The sequence below is a fragment of the Tyto alba genome, unplaced genomic scaffold (genome assembly GCF_018691265.1).
Source record: "Tyto alba isolate M040663 unplaced genomic scaffold, T.alba_DEE_v4.0 Super-Scaffold_45, whole genome shotgun sequence".
Lineage (NCBI taxonomy): Eukaryota > Metazoa > Chordata > Aves > Strigiformes > Tytonidae > Tyto > Tyto alba.
The window spans coordinates 29,484,613-29,505,020 of NW_024881321.1; the positions used below are offsets into that span (position 1 = coordinate 29,484,613).

Consider the following 20,408-nt stretch of genomic DNA (forward strand, 5'->3'; position numbering starts at 1 on the left):
CAGAGGAAGTTGATGCAAAATTTTCCCAAAATGCAATGTCATGCTGTGAAAGCTGACAGCTTTTTCTGGTTGGAGTCTGGATTCTAATTCCAGTAGCTAAGCCTTAGACATTACAACCTCTTTCTTACTAAAATTCCTGTGAAATACTGTACATGATTCCACAAACAGGATGCTGAAATAGCTAAAAGCATTTCCTTAATTCACAAAGTAAAGTGATGTGCCAGGCTAATTTACTATCAGTTTCAATAATACTGTTTATGACAAGGAGTACCAGTACACAGCAATTTCAATGCTATGCAAACTTCAGTGAAACTGAGCAGCTTGCTAAAATGGAATTAAAATATCTATTGCAAACCTCATCTCCTTATCAGACTTGGTAAGCAAGAATAAAATAAACTACAGCACAAGACTTTTGGGATTAGTGATTGTTCAAATTAATACAACTCCAGCTAACTGTACCATAACAGAAGTGGAAATGTATTTGCAAAGCAGTAAAGATTGCTCTATTATTTTACATCCTATCTAATAAGGAAGGGGATTAAAACTAGTTTATTAATAGCATCATCTGTCAGTAGGAAATTTTTAATCCTTGCACACCAACTGATGCAGTCTTCAGGAATACTTTGTAAAAAAAGTATGACCAATGTTCTGTTCTTTAGGCATCCTGAGCCACGCATACTCCCAAGGAAGGTGGACTGGATACTGGCTTGAGCCCCTTTCCCTAAGAATTAGCATTCATATGACTTATGCTCATACTCGTTTTCCTTTGAGAACCAGAAGTGTGTATTGCGCAAGCATAACCCCTAACACAGAGCTACTTCAAGATACATTGCATACTGCATGTTAGACATGGCATAAAACTCCAGCCCTGCTTGTAGCCCCCAAACACTGCAAAGAAAAGATGCATAGCTTGAATGAAGGCCTTGATTACGTGTACACAACTTCTATATTTGAAGTGTAAAACATATAAACAATACATCAAAAGATTAAATACTCCAATTCAAGACCATAACAAAAAATGTAGGGACTTGGGGTGGGGGTGTATGTTAGGGTGTGGTTGGTTGGTTTTTGTTTTTTAAAGTGGAGAAATTAGACTTACTTCCTGAAATCTGCCAACAATTTCAGCATGTCTTCATTTGAAAGTTTATTACTGTCTTGTCTGAAGAGAGGAGAAAATCTTGCATTTTTGTCCAGGGTTCCTGAGGCATCTTTAAACAGCGTCCTGAAAGCCAAAATCTTGTTTTCAGCTAAATTTACGGAAGTGTGGAAATTTACTTCAGGAAATTTCTTCACTACAGATTAGAACATACTGCACCATCCTTCATGTTAAAGAATTTAATACTCTTGTAATTGTAGGTGAATTATAACACATAAATAGGTCAGTCTAACAAATCAAGTGAACCACTGCATTCTTACTAAAATTACAAATATTGACAACAGAAAACAGTTGGAAATATTCAATGTTTTGAATAATAATGTAATGAATGTTTATAACTGTTTCCTACTACAGAGTTGAAGTATAAAAGTTTATTTGTCAGAAATCTTTATTTACCTGAAAGTAAAACAAGAAAAAGTTGAAATAATACATTAAGTTTTACAAGAAGTGAGAGGCAGAAAATAGTGTTAAAGAAAAGCTAGGAAAAAATACATGCTGACAAGATTTGTCCTTACCTAGCAGCCCAGGCAAAAGGCATTCTGTATTGACCTAATCTCTGGCATGCCTGCTTAGCATTCTTCAAAACTTTCTGTGCAACCTGCAAAGGACATAAGAAATAGACACGTTTTAAAAGCTGTATTTTGTGCACCATTAGTACACAAAAAATCCAACATACTGACACCAACATGAGTTGGAAAAAAATCTTTAGAAGATTAATCCTAAGTATATGAGTGAAATACAAATTAAAATACCTCTTAATTAATTTCAAGTTAGAGCAGGGCCTGCGGATTTCATAGCACTTTATGGGTGAAAACACAGACCTATCTACACTTACGACAAAACATATTTAATTAAGAAAAAGTTAATATATACAAAACTGAAATGAAAGATAAAGCAAAATTCAACTGGGCTTTACGACAAAATTGTGACTCCAGACAAAAACATTCCCCCTCAACTTGCTCCCCTATTCACCACCCACTCTATGTACCTTAACACACTCCTGCAGCATAAATACTAAAATACTTTGCAATACTTGCATTACAAGTACAGACAGAATACGGGGAGCAGTTGTATGAAGATCATATCGACAATCCTTTGTATGGACATTACAACATTGTTTTCATTAAAACTTTAAATTTTTGGCTTTGTTAACTTTTAAGTGAATAAACAATACCATTATACAGAACCAACATGTGTAACAATCACAGCTAGAAACCCACTAGTTTGAGATCTTCAACACAGTGCTGAATCACTTCAGCTACAGCTGAAGCTCCTGACAGGGCAGTGGACTTCTCTTTTCCAGAAACCAGCTTCTCCTATGTGCCTACACAGTGCAAAATTATTTGCCAGAGGCAAAAAACCACAGAGTATACCTGCCTGAATATTATCCCTGATCTATGCTGTTGGCATTATGAAAAGCAGTTTCTATTAGTGTTTTGTTTGAGACATATCTCCATTATCCTTTCCTGTAAAATGGGGGAAATTGCACTTAGAAACATAGACCCTTGATAAGTAATCATCATTAATCCACTGTATTCAGTACTGAAGGGGAGAACAAGTGATCTCTTGGCTATAGAATTTGCTGCTTCCACTTTCTCTGTTTCTTGTCCAGAGTAGTAATCCTGCAGGGAACTGGAACTTGCCCATTGCAGTGACACACATGGAGGCCTATATAGCTGGTACTGCTGTTTTGTTTCAAATTAATACGGTGTAATCCCAGAGAACAAGAACAGGAAAAATTCAAACTACATGTTCAATTGTATAAAATAATCAAATGAATACCAGAAATGTACAGTGTAAATTAATATAACCATGAATGTTCCTACTGGCTACTCCTGCAGTACAAGGCAATGTAAATCGAGCACTCAGCATCAAATTTGAGAAGACTTGGTCTTACTTAACCTTCCTACATGGCTCAGGCCCAAGACCACCAAAATGAGTTACTCTATTCAGGTTTGTTTTAACTCAGTAACAGTCAGTATACACTTCAAAACCAGACTCCTAAAATACAAAGCTGCTGTTTTCCAGAGATAGCTGAAAAAAAAACCAATCTCAAGTATTCCTGGAAAAGCAGATCAGTAGTCTGATCTATAATAAGGCCAAGTGAAAAATACAGGGTTTTTTACGTGTAACTTAGCCAGCATTAAATCAGTAGGAAAGAACACTGTTCCTCTGCAGAGACTGAAAATTAACCCCCTCCTTCCCCTTCACTAGCTGAAAACAGGAAGAATGTCAACAGTAGCTGACATTCTTTTTCTCCTCATATCCTGGTTCAACTACTTAAGCACAACTGTACAAGGACAAAATTATAACTCCATTTCTTCAGCAACAAACAAGAAGCAGTAACTGAGAAAGCTTCAGGTAGGTATGTTTCAGAAAACATTAAAACATTCTGTCATCCTAGACCCCTGCAAGCTTAAGATGTTACAGTGGTTTATTTCCAAAAGTGATTTGGAGTTCTATCAAATCTGCAAAGCATTTTATGTATAAAAACAGAGGCTTAATGATCTCAATGTTTCTGAAGGGAAAACCAGTGAGAGTGCAGATAAAGTTACAGTAAAGTACAGTCACCAAGAACTGAGACAAAGGAAAAGTCAACAACAATGATACAGTAAATAAAATGCATTAACTAAGAGAGACATACAGGTAGTTTCTGACCTATATTTAATATTTCATTGTTCAACAATTTTCAATACAACTTTCACAATGAAGTCTAATACACTTGTCAAATCAGTTTATTTAAAGCCATTATAAAAATTATAGATTATGTCATGATTATAAAAAGCTAAATGTTTCCCAATAATGTTAGACAATCTATAACGTTTCAATTAATAATAGTCACTAGCAATAACTACATCTTACTAAATCAAACCATCTACTTATCTGAATTTCCTAGAAAGGACCTAAGCTTTTGATCGATCTTTATTTTGAAATCAACCTGTCCTGCCCCAGCATTTTTTCCACGACACAGAAGAAGATACCATACCTTTGAAGAATCTGAACTTTTCATATACGGTTCAGCACAATGTGTAATACTTCCCTGTAATACTTTTTCTATTCTAGCCACGAGGAAAATGTCAGTATGAGGACATGTGATTGAGAAAATTCCCTAGAAATAAACCAAGAGATTTATATAAATATAAATGGAAAATGCACGTACAGTTTACATCACATAATAGAAAGCCATTTGAAGCATGTAGGAAAACTCCCTCCTTGTATCCAAAATGCCACTAATTCTTTAGGTTACTGGTTCTTACCTGCTTTGGATATTGTAACACAGTTTCATGAATGTCTTGAATTCTGTGTAAGCTATCACCACTGCCATTCATCATTTGTTGAGATGCACTGGGTACCATGTGCCTTACTGAGGCGTGGTTCAAATCAACATGGAAATCTGCTGAAATCTTTCGGTTGTTTTTAATATCGAATAGTGATAATGTGACAAAGAAAGGTTCTACCTAGATATTTTAAAAAAAGAATCAAGTGTCATTGCTGGCATCTATACTGCGGTAGAAATGTGTATGAAAGGAAGATGAGTAACAATTTTATAAACAGTTACACACGGCCATCACTAGATAGTACTGACAAGGTATAAAAGATAGTACAATTCCACTTTCTACAACACAAGATTAGTAATCAAGTTACTTTTTGTAGGATTTAGGCTATCGTTTTGAATTAAAATAGAAAAACCCCCACAATGTAAGTTTCTCAACCACAGCAAGGAATTCCTGCCATTAGGAACAGTGCCAACAAAATATTAAGACATTCATTACAATATTAACAGAAAATAATCAGATTAATTATTTACATTTGTCGTTGGTCCTTCTTCATTTTCTGCAATGCAGCTTTGCAAATTAAAAGATAAATCATTACACTTCACAAGAACTTTTTTTCCAAATTTCTCTTCAAATGGCTTCACTTCTGGTTCAATACCAGAAAAGTCGAGTTTCTTTAAAAAGATAAAAGAAAAATTAAGGTAAGTTGTTTCTCGTATCAAAAGGGTCAACATAAAAGAAAACAGCATGCTTCTGTGTAAAAAAGTCTAACCTGTGCATCTGGATCCAAGACAAAAAGTTTAACTCTACTTTCACTTTTCAACTTGATTTCTGCTTCTCTGGTACTCTGTTCAAAATAAGAAAAAAAAAATAAATAGTATCACACTACTAAATAAAAGTGGTTTTCAAATTAATTCCTTTTTCTGTGACATTCAAAGCTTTACATGATTTTAATTCATGCACTCCTTTCTCCCTACAACTCCTTAGTTTAAGTTGCTCTGTCATGTCCAAGGAAGAGGCTACTCTCTTTGAAAGGCTTTTCCAGGCCTCAAAACACAAAAAAGTACAAGCAACATGTAACCTTCCAAGCTCCTGGGAAGTATACTCCAGTGTAGCTCCCATAGCACTTTGCCTCCTTAAACAATAATTAACATTCATAACACTATTAAAAAAAAAAAAAGGAAAAAAAAAAAGAAAAGAAAAAGGAATGTAGGTTAAAGTTCAGAGCTATCCTGAGACCATAAAATTGCTCAGAAAACAACAGGTTCCCTAAATTTAGAAACACCAGAGCTCTTTTTCTTGTGGTTTTTTTGTTTTGTATTTTTTTTTTCCCCCTTCAGCTCTACTGCCAAAGAAGTGGTTTTCCTGTGGGTGGATGTAAAAACCCTAAAAACTTCCAAAAGCTAAAATCCTCACACTTAGAAGATACTTTGCAAAGAATACCTTACACTGATTCTGACCGGGATTTGTGAATACCTACCTATTAGCAGTAAAACAAAAGTAAAGTGGAAGAAAATAGAATGTGAAAACTGATGGTATACATAGGTTACTTTTTCAAAAAAAGGTATTATTTAAAGAGTATTTTATGATTTTTAAAGTCACAGGACATGACAAATGGACACATGCATGTGCCAAAATTACCCATATAGGAGAGCTGCCATTCCCAAAGTAGTAGCTGGCTAAACAGGGATACAAAGTATTGCATTACAGACAGGTGTCCATTTTTGGATCAGCCTGGACAGGTTAAAAGAAGTAACCAACCCAAAACGCTCATCACTGACCATCAAGTGATCTACTGTCTACATCTGCTTTGCTGGAGGTTGAAGACACTCCTACTATGTCTCAAGAAAAAGAAAAAAAAAAAAAATCAGCTCTAAGAGCTGAAAAGCCTATTAATCCTATTTTAGGTTGATGATAACAATAGTAATAAAAAAAGTTACTTAAAGAATGCATTATGGAAGAGGAACATCTGAGGTGTGATTTTGACTATAGATGCACTAACGGATTTCATTTACTTTGTCATCTTTAACACAGACACAGGAGAAGAGACAAGAGTTGCTGTGGAAGACACGACCCAGACACTCAATAGCAGCAGATTATTGGCAGACTGCTGGTTCAACAGCTAGAATGACTGAGAAATACAGGACTAAACTGTGAATAAGTTTAAAGATGGCAAGAAGGTTGCATGTATGTTTTGGAAGGGGTATAGTCAGTGCCAGGAACTGAAGAGGAAGATTATCTAGTCACAGGAGCAAGACAAACTGTTTCACGTAAAGCATCTTGAATAATTTTATATTCCTTGGTGTTTTGTGCACTAAAATCAAGACAAAATATGCCTCTTTGACTGATGGATCAGGGCCAGGCAGTCAGCAGTCAGGAACTGAAAGTGTCATCAACCCTGTCTACAGCATGGCAGTGACCCTGTAATTCCATTTCCCCATCTGCAAAACAGAGACAATGATTTCCTACCTCAAGCAACACTAGGACCCATAATGGTTAAGGAGGTAATTGTGCACATTGATCATGACACTCACTGAGTTATTTAAGATAGAGGTCTAATTTGTTTTCTCTGAAGATTAGCAAATGAAAAACAAACAAACCAACCAGAACAACAGAAAACCTACATTCACTCTTACAACTTAATTTTCAGATAAAAGAAACATGAAATAGGCAGGACAGATTGAGATATATGTGTGCACATCTGTGCACTGAAGTACACAACACCATCTTAGTTTAATGTTATAAACTAACATCTGTTGATAGAAAAATGAAGGCTTGGAGATGTACTCACAAGGGTTAAACCTTTCCTAGGAAGACCATTTTTACCCCTATTGTCAGGTGCTCTACAATCACCCCTGGAGGAATTTCTCTTTCCTCATAAGGATATGAGGTCAGCTATTGTGAAAATCTCCTAAAATCAAGAAAAATAATACAGCAACTATAAACTCTTCTAAAAGAAGGCTCAATGCCTTGTACTCTTCCACTGGGGAAAAAGGAACGAACCCCAAATAACATCTGAAAAGACAATGCAAGAAAGAACAGAGGACAACAAAAAAATGCTCAAAACAACAAGCATTTATATTACGTAATCAAGTTAAGGCACAATATACTAATGCAAATGGACAGATTTTTCCCTTTACTTCTCCTCAAATAAAATGGGCTAGCAAAATACATTAGAGCAAATTATTTTGAAAGGTAGTATTTAGTAAAGATGAACCTGAATGGGAAAACCGAAAAACTTATTTTGAATGAAACAAATTTAAATCAGTTATAACCATAGAATAAAGAAAGCCAGTGTTTGAAAAGCTGAGAAAAATAGCATGCTAGAAGAATACCCAGCTTAAAGAGCTGTATGCTTCCAATCAGGTGGTTATGGAAACAGGAAGCAGCATTTGTAGTACTAAAACTACACGCAGGTGCTGCAGCCTTGAATAAAAGTGCCCTCTGGAAGTCATATGGAACCTAAGTTTTCCAATAACTCTGACTATAAAGAAAAATCTTCCATATGATAACAGCATCTAATTTTATATCTGTTTCTGAAATTTCCACAGTCTCATTAAGTATGCTGTTTGATGCTTACAGCTCTTTCAAGTAAAATCTGATTGTATGCACCACAATCCACATTAATTTCCAAATACAGCAGTAGCTGAAGTTAGATTATCACATAATAGCTTTTTGTGTACATGTGCTAAATTGATTACAAGGCAGTAACAGAAAGAATTGTCAGCCAACCAATTTGGATGCTAAAAGGCTGTTAATGTATTCTGACTGGATCTTCTGATATATTAGCTATTGTAATAGATAGAATTTGTTTTAATGCCTGTTCTCAGTTCCTAAGATGCCATCCCTTCAGGAGTAGTTACTAGGTCAAAAAAGAAGGGGAGAACATTCCAGAGCATTGTCAAGCAGGCAAGTTTCAGGACTGCAGGCTGTGACACACAGAAGAAAAGGTAAGGAAGTCACAGGAAAGAGTTCGTATTCAACAAATTCAACAGAAAAAGAGCACCAGCTCCAGTCCCTAGGTGATTTATCAAAATCTTTTCCCTTAAAGAACTTACAAAACTTGTTGCAACACACAAATCACTGATTTAACTGAAATAAAGTCTGAAAATGGGCTGAAGAAGAGTTATTGTTATTTTCTATTTATTTATATTTTATTTTAGTCTTATTTCTATTTTATTTTAGTCTTATTTCTATTTTATTTTAGTCTTATTCCTATTTCTACCACACCTCTGTAAGAACAAAATTGAAAAACAAGAACTATGGCAATAAAGAAAGCATCCATGAACTTGCCAGCTCGTTACAAACACAAGCATCTTAAAATACATTCACATCATCAGTGCTATTAGGCTTTTCTGGACTTCTAGCTATAGAAATAAAATTTGACTTCAGTATAACTACATTTCTATAGAAATACTTTAGCACTTACCTGCATGCAATAGAGCAATAGAAAAGATGAAAAATACAATAAACTAATAAAATAATAAAACATGATGCTTTTAAACAGATTTATATATGAAACTTTAAGACAATAGCTAGTTTGCTTCCTAAAGCAGAAAATGAAAAAGCTCAGTAACCACATCTATTCACAAAGAGCTTCCAAGCTTTCAAAGCACCACAAAGTGACTGGAAGCTAGAAACCAATATTTATTGGTTTCAACCTTTATTGAAAGTTCATGTGGCTAACTTATATTTAGTACTTTATAACCTTAGTTGGCATTTACAGTATATATTACCTTGGCAATTTCAGGATAGTAGTTATCAAAACTACTTGATGAGCTTTCCATTTTGCTTTGTTCATCATCTGAAATTATAAAATCACATTAAAAAAAATAATTAAAAAGAACAACCAACCAACCAAACTACTCATAAAACTAGCAAAAATATTTCTGATTTGTTTTTTTTTTTTAAAAAACTCCTACCCCATCAAAAATGACAGTTGTTAACATAAACAAGTTGTGGACAACTCCATCATTTCATTTTTGATGCAGTGACTTCTTGGAGGATGTAACCAATTACATAAAATGGTAAAGTAGCAGTTATTTCTAATCTTACCTAGAAAATAGCTTTAATATTAATTTGCTATCTGCATGGGGGAAAGGGATACTCAATGCACAAATTTACATTACTCTTTCCACTATGCACTGTAACTTGATTTCAAAACAAGTTCCATCTGTTTATTAGGTTCCCAGCTCTACTCTCCAACCGTTACTGGATTTACAAAGCAACCATTCAGCTAGCTATAAGAATTTTACCGTTCTAAGGTCAATTGGAGACCACTAAAAAGTCTTTCACAGAGCTACAGGCTTCTCTTTTTCCAGTTTGCCTTTGTTGCAACCATCATGTTAAATTCTGGCAACCTTCACCAAAGGCTGTGACATCTCATTTTAAACACTAATAATCTCTTCCGGTATTCTGTGCTATTTATAGGCAAAACAACCTTCTATAAACTCTTCCAGGTTCTTCTGGACATGCACATGCTTGGTCTCATACCAGCTGTCCTCCCCATCCACTCGCAAGAGGAAAAATGCATGAGAGGACATCTAGACTACCCTTTTGCCACCGAACAATCAACTATACCTACATCACACTCCTTACAGATATCTGCCTTATCTATTCTTAAAGGGCTCCAGTACAAAAGATTCCACGCTCAATCAATCTATTTCAGTACTTCAGGGAAATATTTGTGGTCAAAGAAGTTACATCTCAATTTAAGTCCCTCCCTGCAACCACAATTTTTTCTTCTTCTACATACAGTGACCACAGAACAGATTATTCCATTTTCAGCATCATTTTATACATTTCAAAACAAGTCCTGCCTAAGTTTTGTCTTTACCTTAAACTGTCTCACTTCTGATTTTAGATTGTGGGTTCTATTTTTCTAGCCTTCTGATCGGTCTCATTATTCTCTTCTGGACTTAACTCAGTTGGAATCAATAAAGAAAAGTGCTATTTTAATGCCAGAGGGTCACAACTCTCTTCAGTTCAGACAGTGAAAAGGCCTATAATTTTTATGACCAAAGAAAAAACAAATTCAGCTACAATAAAGTCCTTATTTCCAAATGCATGTACGTAGAGGCTGTCACATAACTGTATTAGCATTGCTAGAAACCCTGCTTACCTTCGTGAGACTCTCCATTTCTTTTTTCTTGCATTGCAGCCTCAAAGTTCAGCTGAAGGATTTTGTTCAGAGTGTTTATCCATTCTTCCATTTCAAGTTCGCTATCTGCAGCTAAAAGGTAACTACTCTTGTCTTGCATCTTCAGCTCAAATGCAAAACGTCTGACTTTATTGTTCTATAATAAAATAAAAAAATCTGTGTAATATCTTTACATATTGTCTATTCACAAAGGAAGTTATACATACTTCAGATCTTTTAACAAAAATATACAGTTTAGTATTTTAAATAGGTGTATTATAACCACATTTTTTTCCTCTCTGACATTTGACCTTTTGAAGTTATTTGTACCACTGCAACAAGTGGAAGCATGAAAGATAACAGCCCATTTTTCAGTTTCCACGCACCGTTATGCCTGTAATAATTTAAAAAACCCCAAAAAATTAAATTTCCAAATATCAAGTCTTCATGCACTCAGATCATCTAGATGTGAAGCTAACTGAGATCTGCTGATGACAAAAGCATGAAATTGTATTAATATTTGAATGAAAATCATTTGCATGTTGGGATTTTATATCAAAAGTTAAATCATAACCAACCTCAACCATGAATGCCCTGATATTGCTAGTCTTTTAAATATACACGAAGTCGGGAATCAAATTTTCCTTTGTTCCTCAACCATTATTGTCATCCTTTTTGCACAATTTAAATCAAGGCTTCAAATGCTATCTAGCTTGACTCATGTTCCTAGGAATGAATTCACAAGTCTTAAATGAAAATTCTGTATTATCATCAATTTAATTTTAAAAATTGATAATTCATTAGACAAACATTAAAATATATAATAAGACAGACTTAATGGTTGGAGGACTTTTTGTTTAAGTTACATGTCAAATGACATTTTAGTTTTGCTATACCTCAGATTTTTCAATTAAACAGACTAACTATTGGTTAGTAAAACAGTCAGCTTTCTACCAAAGATGAGTTTCTGTTAAGACTCCAGACTAAGGCAGTCTTATCAACTGAAATCAGTACTGAAGTAAATGAAAAAAATCTTAAAAACAGTAACCTTTAACTCAGACAGTATAAAAACTTGACACAGGTGGTATATATCACACTTCTTAGTTTTCACAACATACTGAATTAGGGCAACTATGCCTACATATATATATATATATATATATATATATATATGACTGTATGTGTGAATACATACATTGCATATATTATGTGACTGCACTTCTGTGATGCAGGAAAGTCTCCACATACCTCAGTATTAAAACAAAACCAAAACACCCAACAAAACAAACTAAAACCAAACAGTGTTTTGGGAATTCCTGTCTCTTCATTTAACATTTTTAAGGTTTGGAAAATCAAACAAACCAACCCTAAAAACCTCACAAACCACACCCAAAACCAACCAAAAAACCCCCTACTGCACATATTCATCATTCCTCTTATACAAGTACTGATGAAGGAGTATAATATCTGTTTGTGAAGTTAGAATTTCTACCTCTTGTGCATCTACTGCCTTTGAAAAATAAGTGCTAAAATGAAAACTAAATGAACTCAAAACAGAAATCAGAAATGTTATATGAATGCAATTGGAACTAATACCCTCACCACCACCAAGAGGGCTTACTCTGAAACAAGTAGTTTGATTCTGAGAACAAAAGCTTGTAAGCATGTCTATCTAAGAACAACCACTTATATTAATACCAAGTCAGACTACTGCACAGTACAGTGGCTTGAGTCCTTACAATTTTTTATTTTATTTTCCTCTTCCATTAAATGGAAATGCAATTTCTACTGCGTAAAGACCATTTTTTTTCCCACGAGTTTCTAGATGCTAACACAACACAAATAAGTAACAGTAAAACAACAAGTAAAATAAGCAGCCAGAGGATACAGTACATAATACAAAATAATAAAATCACACATTTGGAATAGGGCCATTATGCTTAATATTTTATAGTTCAAAATCTCATTTACTTGCCCCTCACCAGCAATTCAAGTAAAGAAAACAGCTATTTCCAAACCCCTTTATTCTAGCCACCGAATGGCTTCTTGGCTTCATAGAAATGAGCATTAACTGATTTTGGATTTGCATCTGATGTTGATCCATAACTAGTCCCAAAGTTCTACATGCAGTTCTGAATATCCAGATGCCAAGATGAACACTGATGGCACGGCAGAATACGGTATAGTATGTAAGACACAAGCCAATCACAAACTTCAATCATCTGAAGCTCAGTTTTAAAGACTACTGTAACAGCCCAAAGCTTTACTTACAGTAGGAACAAAGGAACAGTAATAAAAAAAGAAAAAGCTTCTGACAGAGTCTGAGAAAATTTCAGGTTACTTGAATTGAACTGATGGGACAGAAGGTATGGAACAGTACTTTATGAAAAGATGATTTAGAAAAAAGGATTTTTAGGATTAAAAAAAACCCAAAACATAGAATCACAGAACGGTTAGACACTGGAAGAGGCTTCTGGTGGTCATCTAGTCCAACCTCCCTGCTCAAGCTGGGCCACCTAGAGCCAGCTGTCCCAGGACCGTGTCCAGGCATCTTCTGAGTATCTCCAAGGATGGAGACTCCACCACCTCTCTGGGTAATCTGTGTTACTCAGACAGTGAAAAAGTGTTTCCCGATGTTCAGAGGGAACCTCCCTGTGTTTCAGGTTGTGCCCATCACCTCTGGTCCTGTCACTGGGCACCACTGAGCAGAGCCTGGCTCCGTCCTCTCTGCAGCCTCCCTGCAGGTATTTATACACATTGATGAGATCCCCCTGAGCCTTCCCTTCTCCAGGCTGAACAGTCCCAGCGCTCCCAGCCACTCCTCATAGAAGAGATGGTCCATCCTCCATCCCTTCATCATCCTCACGGCCCTTTGCTGGAGTCCCTCCAGTATGTCTATGTCTCTCACTGGGAAGCCCACAGCAAGACACAGGACACCAGGTGGGGCCTCAGTGCTATTCAGCTCTTCAGAGGGGAAGGATCACCTTCCTCAACACGCTGACAACACTCACCCCAATGCAGCTCAGGACACCATTAGCATTCTTTGCAGCAAAGGCACATTGCTGGCTTGTGTTTACCAGGATCCCTGGGACCTTTTCTGCCAACTTCTTTCCAGCTGGGTGGACTGTCCAGCACGTGCTGGTGCCTGGGGTTGTTCTCCCCAGCTGCAGGACTTAGCACTTCCCTTTGCTGCAGTGCCTTTCTGACATTTGCAACTTCTGAAAATGTTTCCTGATGTGTAAACTAGTACTGTAACGCCTGCAATAGTGTGTACCAGAGACACACACTGAGAACGAGAAATGAGCCATCGCCTTAGTGGGAAACAAAAGGGGTCAGAAACAGCCCAGAAGATGGAGAACATATATTGCCAGACAGGGGGGCGTCAGAGCAGAGAAAGCTGAGGAGCAGAAGGAAAGATACATTTGAAGTGCAAGACAAAGACTACAGCTGTGTTTAGGAACCACTTTGTTTGTTGGTTTGTTTTAAAATCACAAATCAAACTAGTTTCAGTGGAGTTGGCCAGCATTGTACCCCTAAGGCAAAACAACTTGTGTAAATCTATATATAGAACTTGCAATATGATTAGATTTATTACAGTTATAAGAATTTCCATGTGAAGTATCTATTAAAGGTGTAGCCAAAACCATTATTACAATATTTAGAAAAAAAATAATCCTCTGTAAAGCTGTCGTATCTCTGCATAAATCTTCAAACAACTTTATACTCAAAAAAAATATTATTTAAGAAATACTTTTTCATTAAACTTCCCCTATTTCTATCCAAGTTAACAAAGCCCTAAAACCCAAGAGTTTTTTCCAGGTATGCTGTGCCTAACAAAACAGTTACATGCTGTACTGTAAATACGTAACAGAATCACAAAAAAAGAATAAAAATCTTTTCTTTGGCACTTGCTACTGACAAACATTTTACCAAAGCCCTTAACTTTTAAAAATAAAGAAAAGCACATGAAAGTAACATTATGAAGGTCAAATGAAAGCATCTGGAAGGGTGACTGAATTTAATACAATTCCCACAACAACAATCCCACACAAGAAGCTATGCAAAACATTTTACAGCGCGCGTAAGCACAGAATGTAACTGAAATCAACTTTAATTTTATGCTGTCATTACTTTGCCTTGATTTAAGGTTGGCAGTTTTTTGTGTGTTTGCTTTAAAATGTTGTTAGATACTTTTGATAAGTAGTTAACAACTAGTAATTTGTGTTCTTCTCAGAAAGATTTTAAAAATTCAGCTTCCTGTCCTTTCAAACCTTGTTCAATCTTTTTGCAAAATGCAGCGTGTTCAATTGTTTCTCTGTATAGTAGGTACTTATCTACATCTGACAAAAATTATCTGTATTTTTAAAAAAATCCATTTGCTGTGAAGTACAGAATTAACTGGACAACAGGCAGAATAATTAAAATTACCTGAACCACTCCCATGCATGAATCTAGAAATATTGATCCTTTAGGTTCTTTTGATATTTTCTCGTCTTTGTAGAAATTGAGATTATAAGATCCATCACCAAGTTGTATTAAGTGGAAAAATCTTCTTTTAAATGACTAGTTAAAAGAAACGAGCAAAGAAAAACAATTACAACACTAGTATTAATCATCTTCATATTATAAAACCCATAAGTGCTATTTTCACAGGTTATAGAAAAAAACCTTCTATTTACATATAACCTAATCAGTAAATACAGAAATATCAGAAAATACAACTGAAATAATTTAAAAAAAAAAAAAAAAAAGAAACAAACAAGAAAACAAACACCTGCAGCAAGATTGTACTATATTTTTTGAAAGTATTTTTAATCCATTGAAGGGTATTTAAAACTGACTCTACAATATTATACATAATACATATTTATTGTGATAACCATAAAAATAACAAGTTTGTTTCTAAATAAAGAGGCAATATAAATAAAAACTCATATTACATAGTCCCATTTCTACTAATAACACACAAGGTTCCAGTTAAAATTATTTAAAACACTGGACTTCGCCTACATACTGGATTTTTAGTGTATTTTTTCTGATTTAAGTAGAATAAAAGGACAGTAAGATTTCACAGATGTAAATTGCATACAAGCTTCCCTCTTTCATCCCACTTTTTTTTTTTTTTTTTTAGAAGTAAAACCTGTACAAATTGACTTCTCAAAGGCACAGTGACATTTAATATTGATTTTCAGGTTTTACCATGCTTAAAACATTTTTAAACTTACTCTCATTGTCACACTGATTGCACTATTCATGTTGCCTTTGTACAGCCATCCTTGTTTTGTTATTCCACCCTTCTGAGACCCAAGAGATGCTGCATCCTGGCAAGGAAGAAAGGGAGATGGGGTGGGAAAAAGTAAAGTTTTGCATCACAGTCTCAAACTGTTGTATTTATCAAAATTTTCAGAAATCACTTTTAAAAGATGGAATAGCTATGCTCATAATGTAATGATAATAATGTACTATGAGTCCCTGCTGAAATTCTATAGCTTTCTAGTTCCAATTGTTTTATTTAAAGACCAGGGATGAGATTGACCTCATCTAACTTTTGGTAACCTGGCCACTTATATAGCCTTTCTCTATGGCCAGCAGGATGATCCAACTTCTAGATAGCTAAGTATTAGACAAGATAAATCCCACTGAAATAAGGGAAGGAGGGAAATCTCAAAACATTTACCTACATTTATTTGTAAGCTTTTTCACATATTCTAATCTTCCAGTGCAAGAATTTTTACCAATTTGTTTTACCAGAAAGAACAATGTAAACTCATGCTTATCTAAAGCGTCATTCAAGATTTCTCAAATCATTTTGCTTTATATGTGTTACTTCAAAGACACTACTTATTGAAGAATTTACAGAGAATGAAGTTTTGAATGCTTGAATTGGATCTGAACTTTTACAGATCAGATTCAAGCTTTCTATAGAGAACAAGATCAAACTTGGCAGTAATGTCAGGTTCACAAACAGCAGATCCAATGCGTGAATCACACATCGCACCCACTGCCTGCGTACCACTTCCATCTGCCAGTTGATGAAACTTAATAACTACATCAAAACCCAGAGGATGTTCACAGCTACCAAAAAGCAGTACTCTACTATCAAGACCAATCAAAATGACAGATTTATAATTGCCACAGAATAAATATTAAATCACCAGTTTAAATAACCTTTTAAAATAGTACCAGGCTGACTTGACCAAGGTTTCAAGTTGACGTAACCCATTTTGACACAACAAAAACATGAATTAATTAGATGTGTAGACAGATTTTCAACCATCGGGATGAGAAATAAATACCCCTGATAATTTATTGCCTAAACATTCAAAATTAGCTGAGTACCTAGTTGAAAACAAAACCACAAAACTTCCTCAAGTGCATCAACTACTTTCTCTAATTCCTTTTCTCAGCTATTAGGAGAACATAAAAAAAAAAGTGATTACACATGGCGGACAGTCATTAGTTCAACAACTGAACATTAAAACAAAATTTTGTAGTAATATGAATTAGTTTCTGGAACTAAATCACGGAACATTCTGTAAGAAGTTGCTAGTTAATTTATTTACAGCTTATTTAGTCTGTGTAGCTTGCATATTCATACGCATATGCACATGTGAACTTCAAAAAATTGCAAACAGAAGGCAAAAGATGCATCAATCTGTTCCTTCAAAAACTCTCGTCAGCTTGATTCTATGGAAGTTATGCCCAGTAAGGATGACACTGTCACCAACTATCAGAGCATCTGATATAATGCCCCAAAAGCACAGACCAGAAATACTTGGTAAATTTCCATATGCCCCCATGAGTCTCACTGTCCAAGCAATACAGTCTATTTGTTTCATATTTCCAGGTTATTAGCCCCCCATCCCCATTCCGTTACCTAGATAACCATTCAAGAGACAGAGACAACAATTTAAAACACTGGGTTTCCAAATGTGATTCCCCACCTCTGCTAATGAAACTTATCCCCAGGGAAAGGATGGTTTAAAACAACCTTTACAAGTGTATGATGAGTAGATGATAAGTTACCATCAAAACCTGGGACAAAACAACCAATGCTTTTCTGTAACTTTACAAATCAAACATAGGATCACCTGACATGACAAGATTTCCTTCGTTATCCATGTTAACAAGAAATTAAGATTTAGCTCTATCAAGACTCTTTTTACAATTCCAAGTCTCTGACGTGCACTGTTTTCCCAACTCTGTTGAGCTGCATGCTATTTTCCAGCAACAAAACTGTCATTTGGGCCTCTCTAGTTACTCCACTTCTTTCTGTCAGGCAGAATTCCTGCCTACAGAGCCAAAAAGCTACTGAATCTTTCCAGCTAACCATCTGTTAATACAAAGGAACCCAGAATCCAGTTGCTAACACACGACTTTTACAATGAAAACATACTTTCTGTTTCCAACTGGTAAGTTCATTTCCTTACTTTCATTATTACTGCTGCACACTGTGCTTCACTTTTTTTAAATGATCTTTCCCACAAACTCGGCTCCAAAATTTACTTCAACAGCAACTGTTTCAACAGAAACAATCCTTATCTTGATCCCATATCCCAGGCTGACTTAAAAATTCCATTTACAAACATCAACCTGATGGCCTGATAGCCCGAATTAGTTCTGGAAAGGTAATTCTCTCTTTTTTAATGATGCAAGATTAAACTAAACTTTATCTGGTTTTCCTCCAATTTTTAATCACTTGCAGCTTTTTGTTTTCTATCATTCTCTTAATCAGCTTTCTTAAACACAAACAAAAGCGAACAAAAAAAAGACCAAACAACTTTTAATCTAAGATTTGCATATATGCTTTTTGGCATACAGAGATGTTCATGTTTGAAAGAAAAACCTCTAGCATTAATTCTTCCCTTGAGGAATGCATTTATGGTGCCCCCCCACCCTACTCCCATTACGCGCCCTTTTCCTCCTAGCACGCTTTTTTCTGGTGTTTATATTTTAAGTTCCTCAAAGAGTAGCAAACCTCTTCTTCAGTGAGTGCACCTCTGAAAGAGATACGACCTTCCTGCCTGCTCTAACAGGAAACTGGGCAGAAGGAAACAGGAAGTCCTCTCCACTTATACTTCCTCATAAAACACATACCACCTGATAACAGCCAAGCCATAGTTTTTCAGTGCTTAACTAATTCTAGCCATAAGTATTTTCCCCAGTAACAATCACAGTCAATTATATCTCCATTTAATTTTTGTCATGTTGAACTCACCGTTTTCTAAATAATTTCTATTGTCAGAAATAATATCACAGTAAATAATGCCAAGTCTTTTTAATTTCCGTATAAAAGAAATCATCATTATTCCCATCTTACAAATAGAAAGATTTAGATGCATGAAATTATTTGTCCAAATATCACAGCACAGATTAATAGCAGTGCTGGAGAAATGACATCCTGAGACTCTCTGTTCAGGATATTACCTATTCAGATGCACTGCCTGAACTACTTTTTCACATTAAATCCAGGAAAATTTGTACAGAACTACTTGCATTTCACATGCACCAGCTCTGAATACAAGGAATTTAGAAGCAAAGTAATGGTAAAAGGGTAAAAACAACAAAAACATTTCATTTTAATTCTCTTCTGTGATGCAAGAATTCATAGTACTTGTAAGAAAAGAAAACACTGGCATTTAAACATTGTATTTTGAAACAGGACAGTGTAAAAATTCAATAAATCACACAATTAACAGAAGCAGTTACTGAAAAAAGTCTTGGACATTTGAAACATACTTTAAAATTGCTTGAGGTTACAGATCTCTGTTTTCTCTAAGCCAATGACTAAAAAGAATATATCTTAGAGATTTAAGTTAACTTTTTTAGCTTTTGTTTTCATGACGGATCTCCAGGTGTTATCATATACACGAATTTGTGACAAACTCACACTGTATGCTATATTGTCATGCACACTTAAGTGTGTGTACTGTCACGTTGGAACACATTCATCTACAATTTCACTTGGCTCTGTGATTATACTGCACGAAACATTTCTCTATATATACACTCATCTACACAGAAACAGTACAAGACAAGACCGATTTTATGAAAGGTGAAGGATTATATGCCACCAAGTATTAAAAGTGCAATTTCACCATCTGTCAAAACTTGTTCTACTCACATGACAGATCTCAGGAGTACGAGGCTATTTGAAAGGTGATAGGTGAAGTAACAACATTTGTTTCCCAACCAGGCTGTTGAAGCTAATCTCTGCTTTCATTTACTGACATAAAAACGGAACCCAACTTGTAACTGCTCCTTACCCAACATTCGTTACCCAAAGCGAGAGAAAGTAAGGAATTACTACTATCTCACCTCATCTTTATCTGCTTCTTCATCCACTTCATATAAATGAACTGGAAGCTTCTCCGATTTTGTCCCTTTACTAGGAAAGAAAAAGCTTTTAAAATACTAGAAATTTTGTGATTACTTACATATTTTATAGCTGCAAAAATAAAGATGTTATTTTCCTAACCAAAGAGGAAAAAGCACTAGAATAACTGAGTAAAAGCACGTATGTTTCATCATTTCTTAACCATCAATTTTCCTAATTTGCACATCTGCCCACAGTCTTTTGTTCTGCCTCTCACTGTCCTCATGTGTAACTGAAGAGAACCAAGTGCCTTCTCATTCATTCACTGCACTCCTAATATCTTAGGAGCAAGAAGTCACACCTGCAACCACTGGCTCCTTTTAGGACAATGCATTTATTTAAATGGTTATTGACTATCGTGGCTTCTGTTCAGGGGAAATAAAAACCAGGTACTGACTTTTATAAAACCTGTGACTATATCACAACTTTTAAAAAATAAAGCAAGCTATTTCTTAACTGATG

General features: G+C 35.3%; 1 protein-coding gene across 9 annotated transcripts in view; it reads right to left on the bottom strand.

The window, feature by feature from the left end:
• Positions 1 to 20,408, bottom strand: part of DOCK9 (dedicator of cytokinesis 9) — a 130,839-nt gene that overhangs the window by 64,660 nt on the left and 45,771 nt on the right. For all 9 annotated transcript variants that reach the window (XM_042805895.1, XM_042805890.1, XM_042805896.1 and 6 more), the window contains exons 5-15: positions 19,889 to 19,958; positions 15,796 to 15,891; positions 14,999 to 15,133; positions 10,553 to 10,727; positions 9,168 to 9,235; positions 5,204 to 5,278; positions 4,965 to 5,105; positions 4,414 to 4,614; positions 4,143 to 4,265; positions 1,672 to 1,754; positions 1,100 to 1,222 (exon numbers count right to left, since the gene is read on the bottom strand). In XM_042805895.1, coding sequence (XP_042661829.1) covers positions 1,100 to 1,222; positions 1,672 to 1,754; positions 4,143 to 4,265; positions 4,414 to 4,614; positions 4,965 to 5,105; positions 5,204 to 5,278; positions 9,168 to 9,235; positions 10,553 to 10,727; positions 14,999 to 15,133; positions 15,796 to 15,891; positions 19,889 to 19,958 — 1,290 coding nt within the window. The remainder of the gene's footprint in view (positions 1 to 1,099; positions 1,223 to 1,671; positions 1,755 to 4,142; positions 4,266 to 4,413; positions 4,615 to 4,964; positions 5,106 to 5,203; positions 5,279 to 9,167; positions 9,236 to 10,552; positions 10,728 to 14,998; positions 15,134 to 15,795; positions 15,892 to 19,888; positions 19,959 to 20,408) is intronic.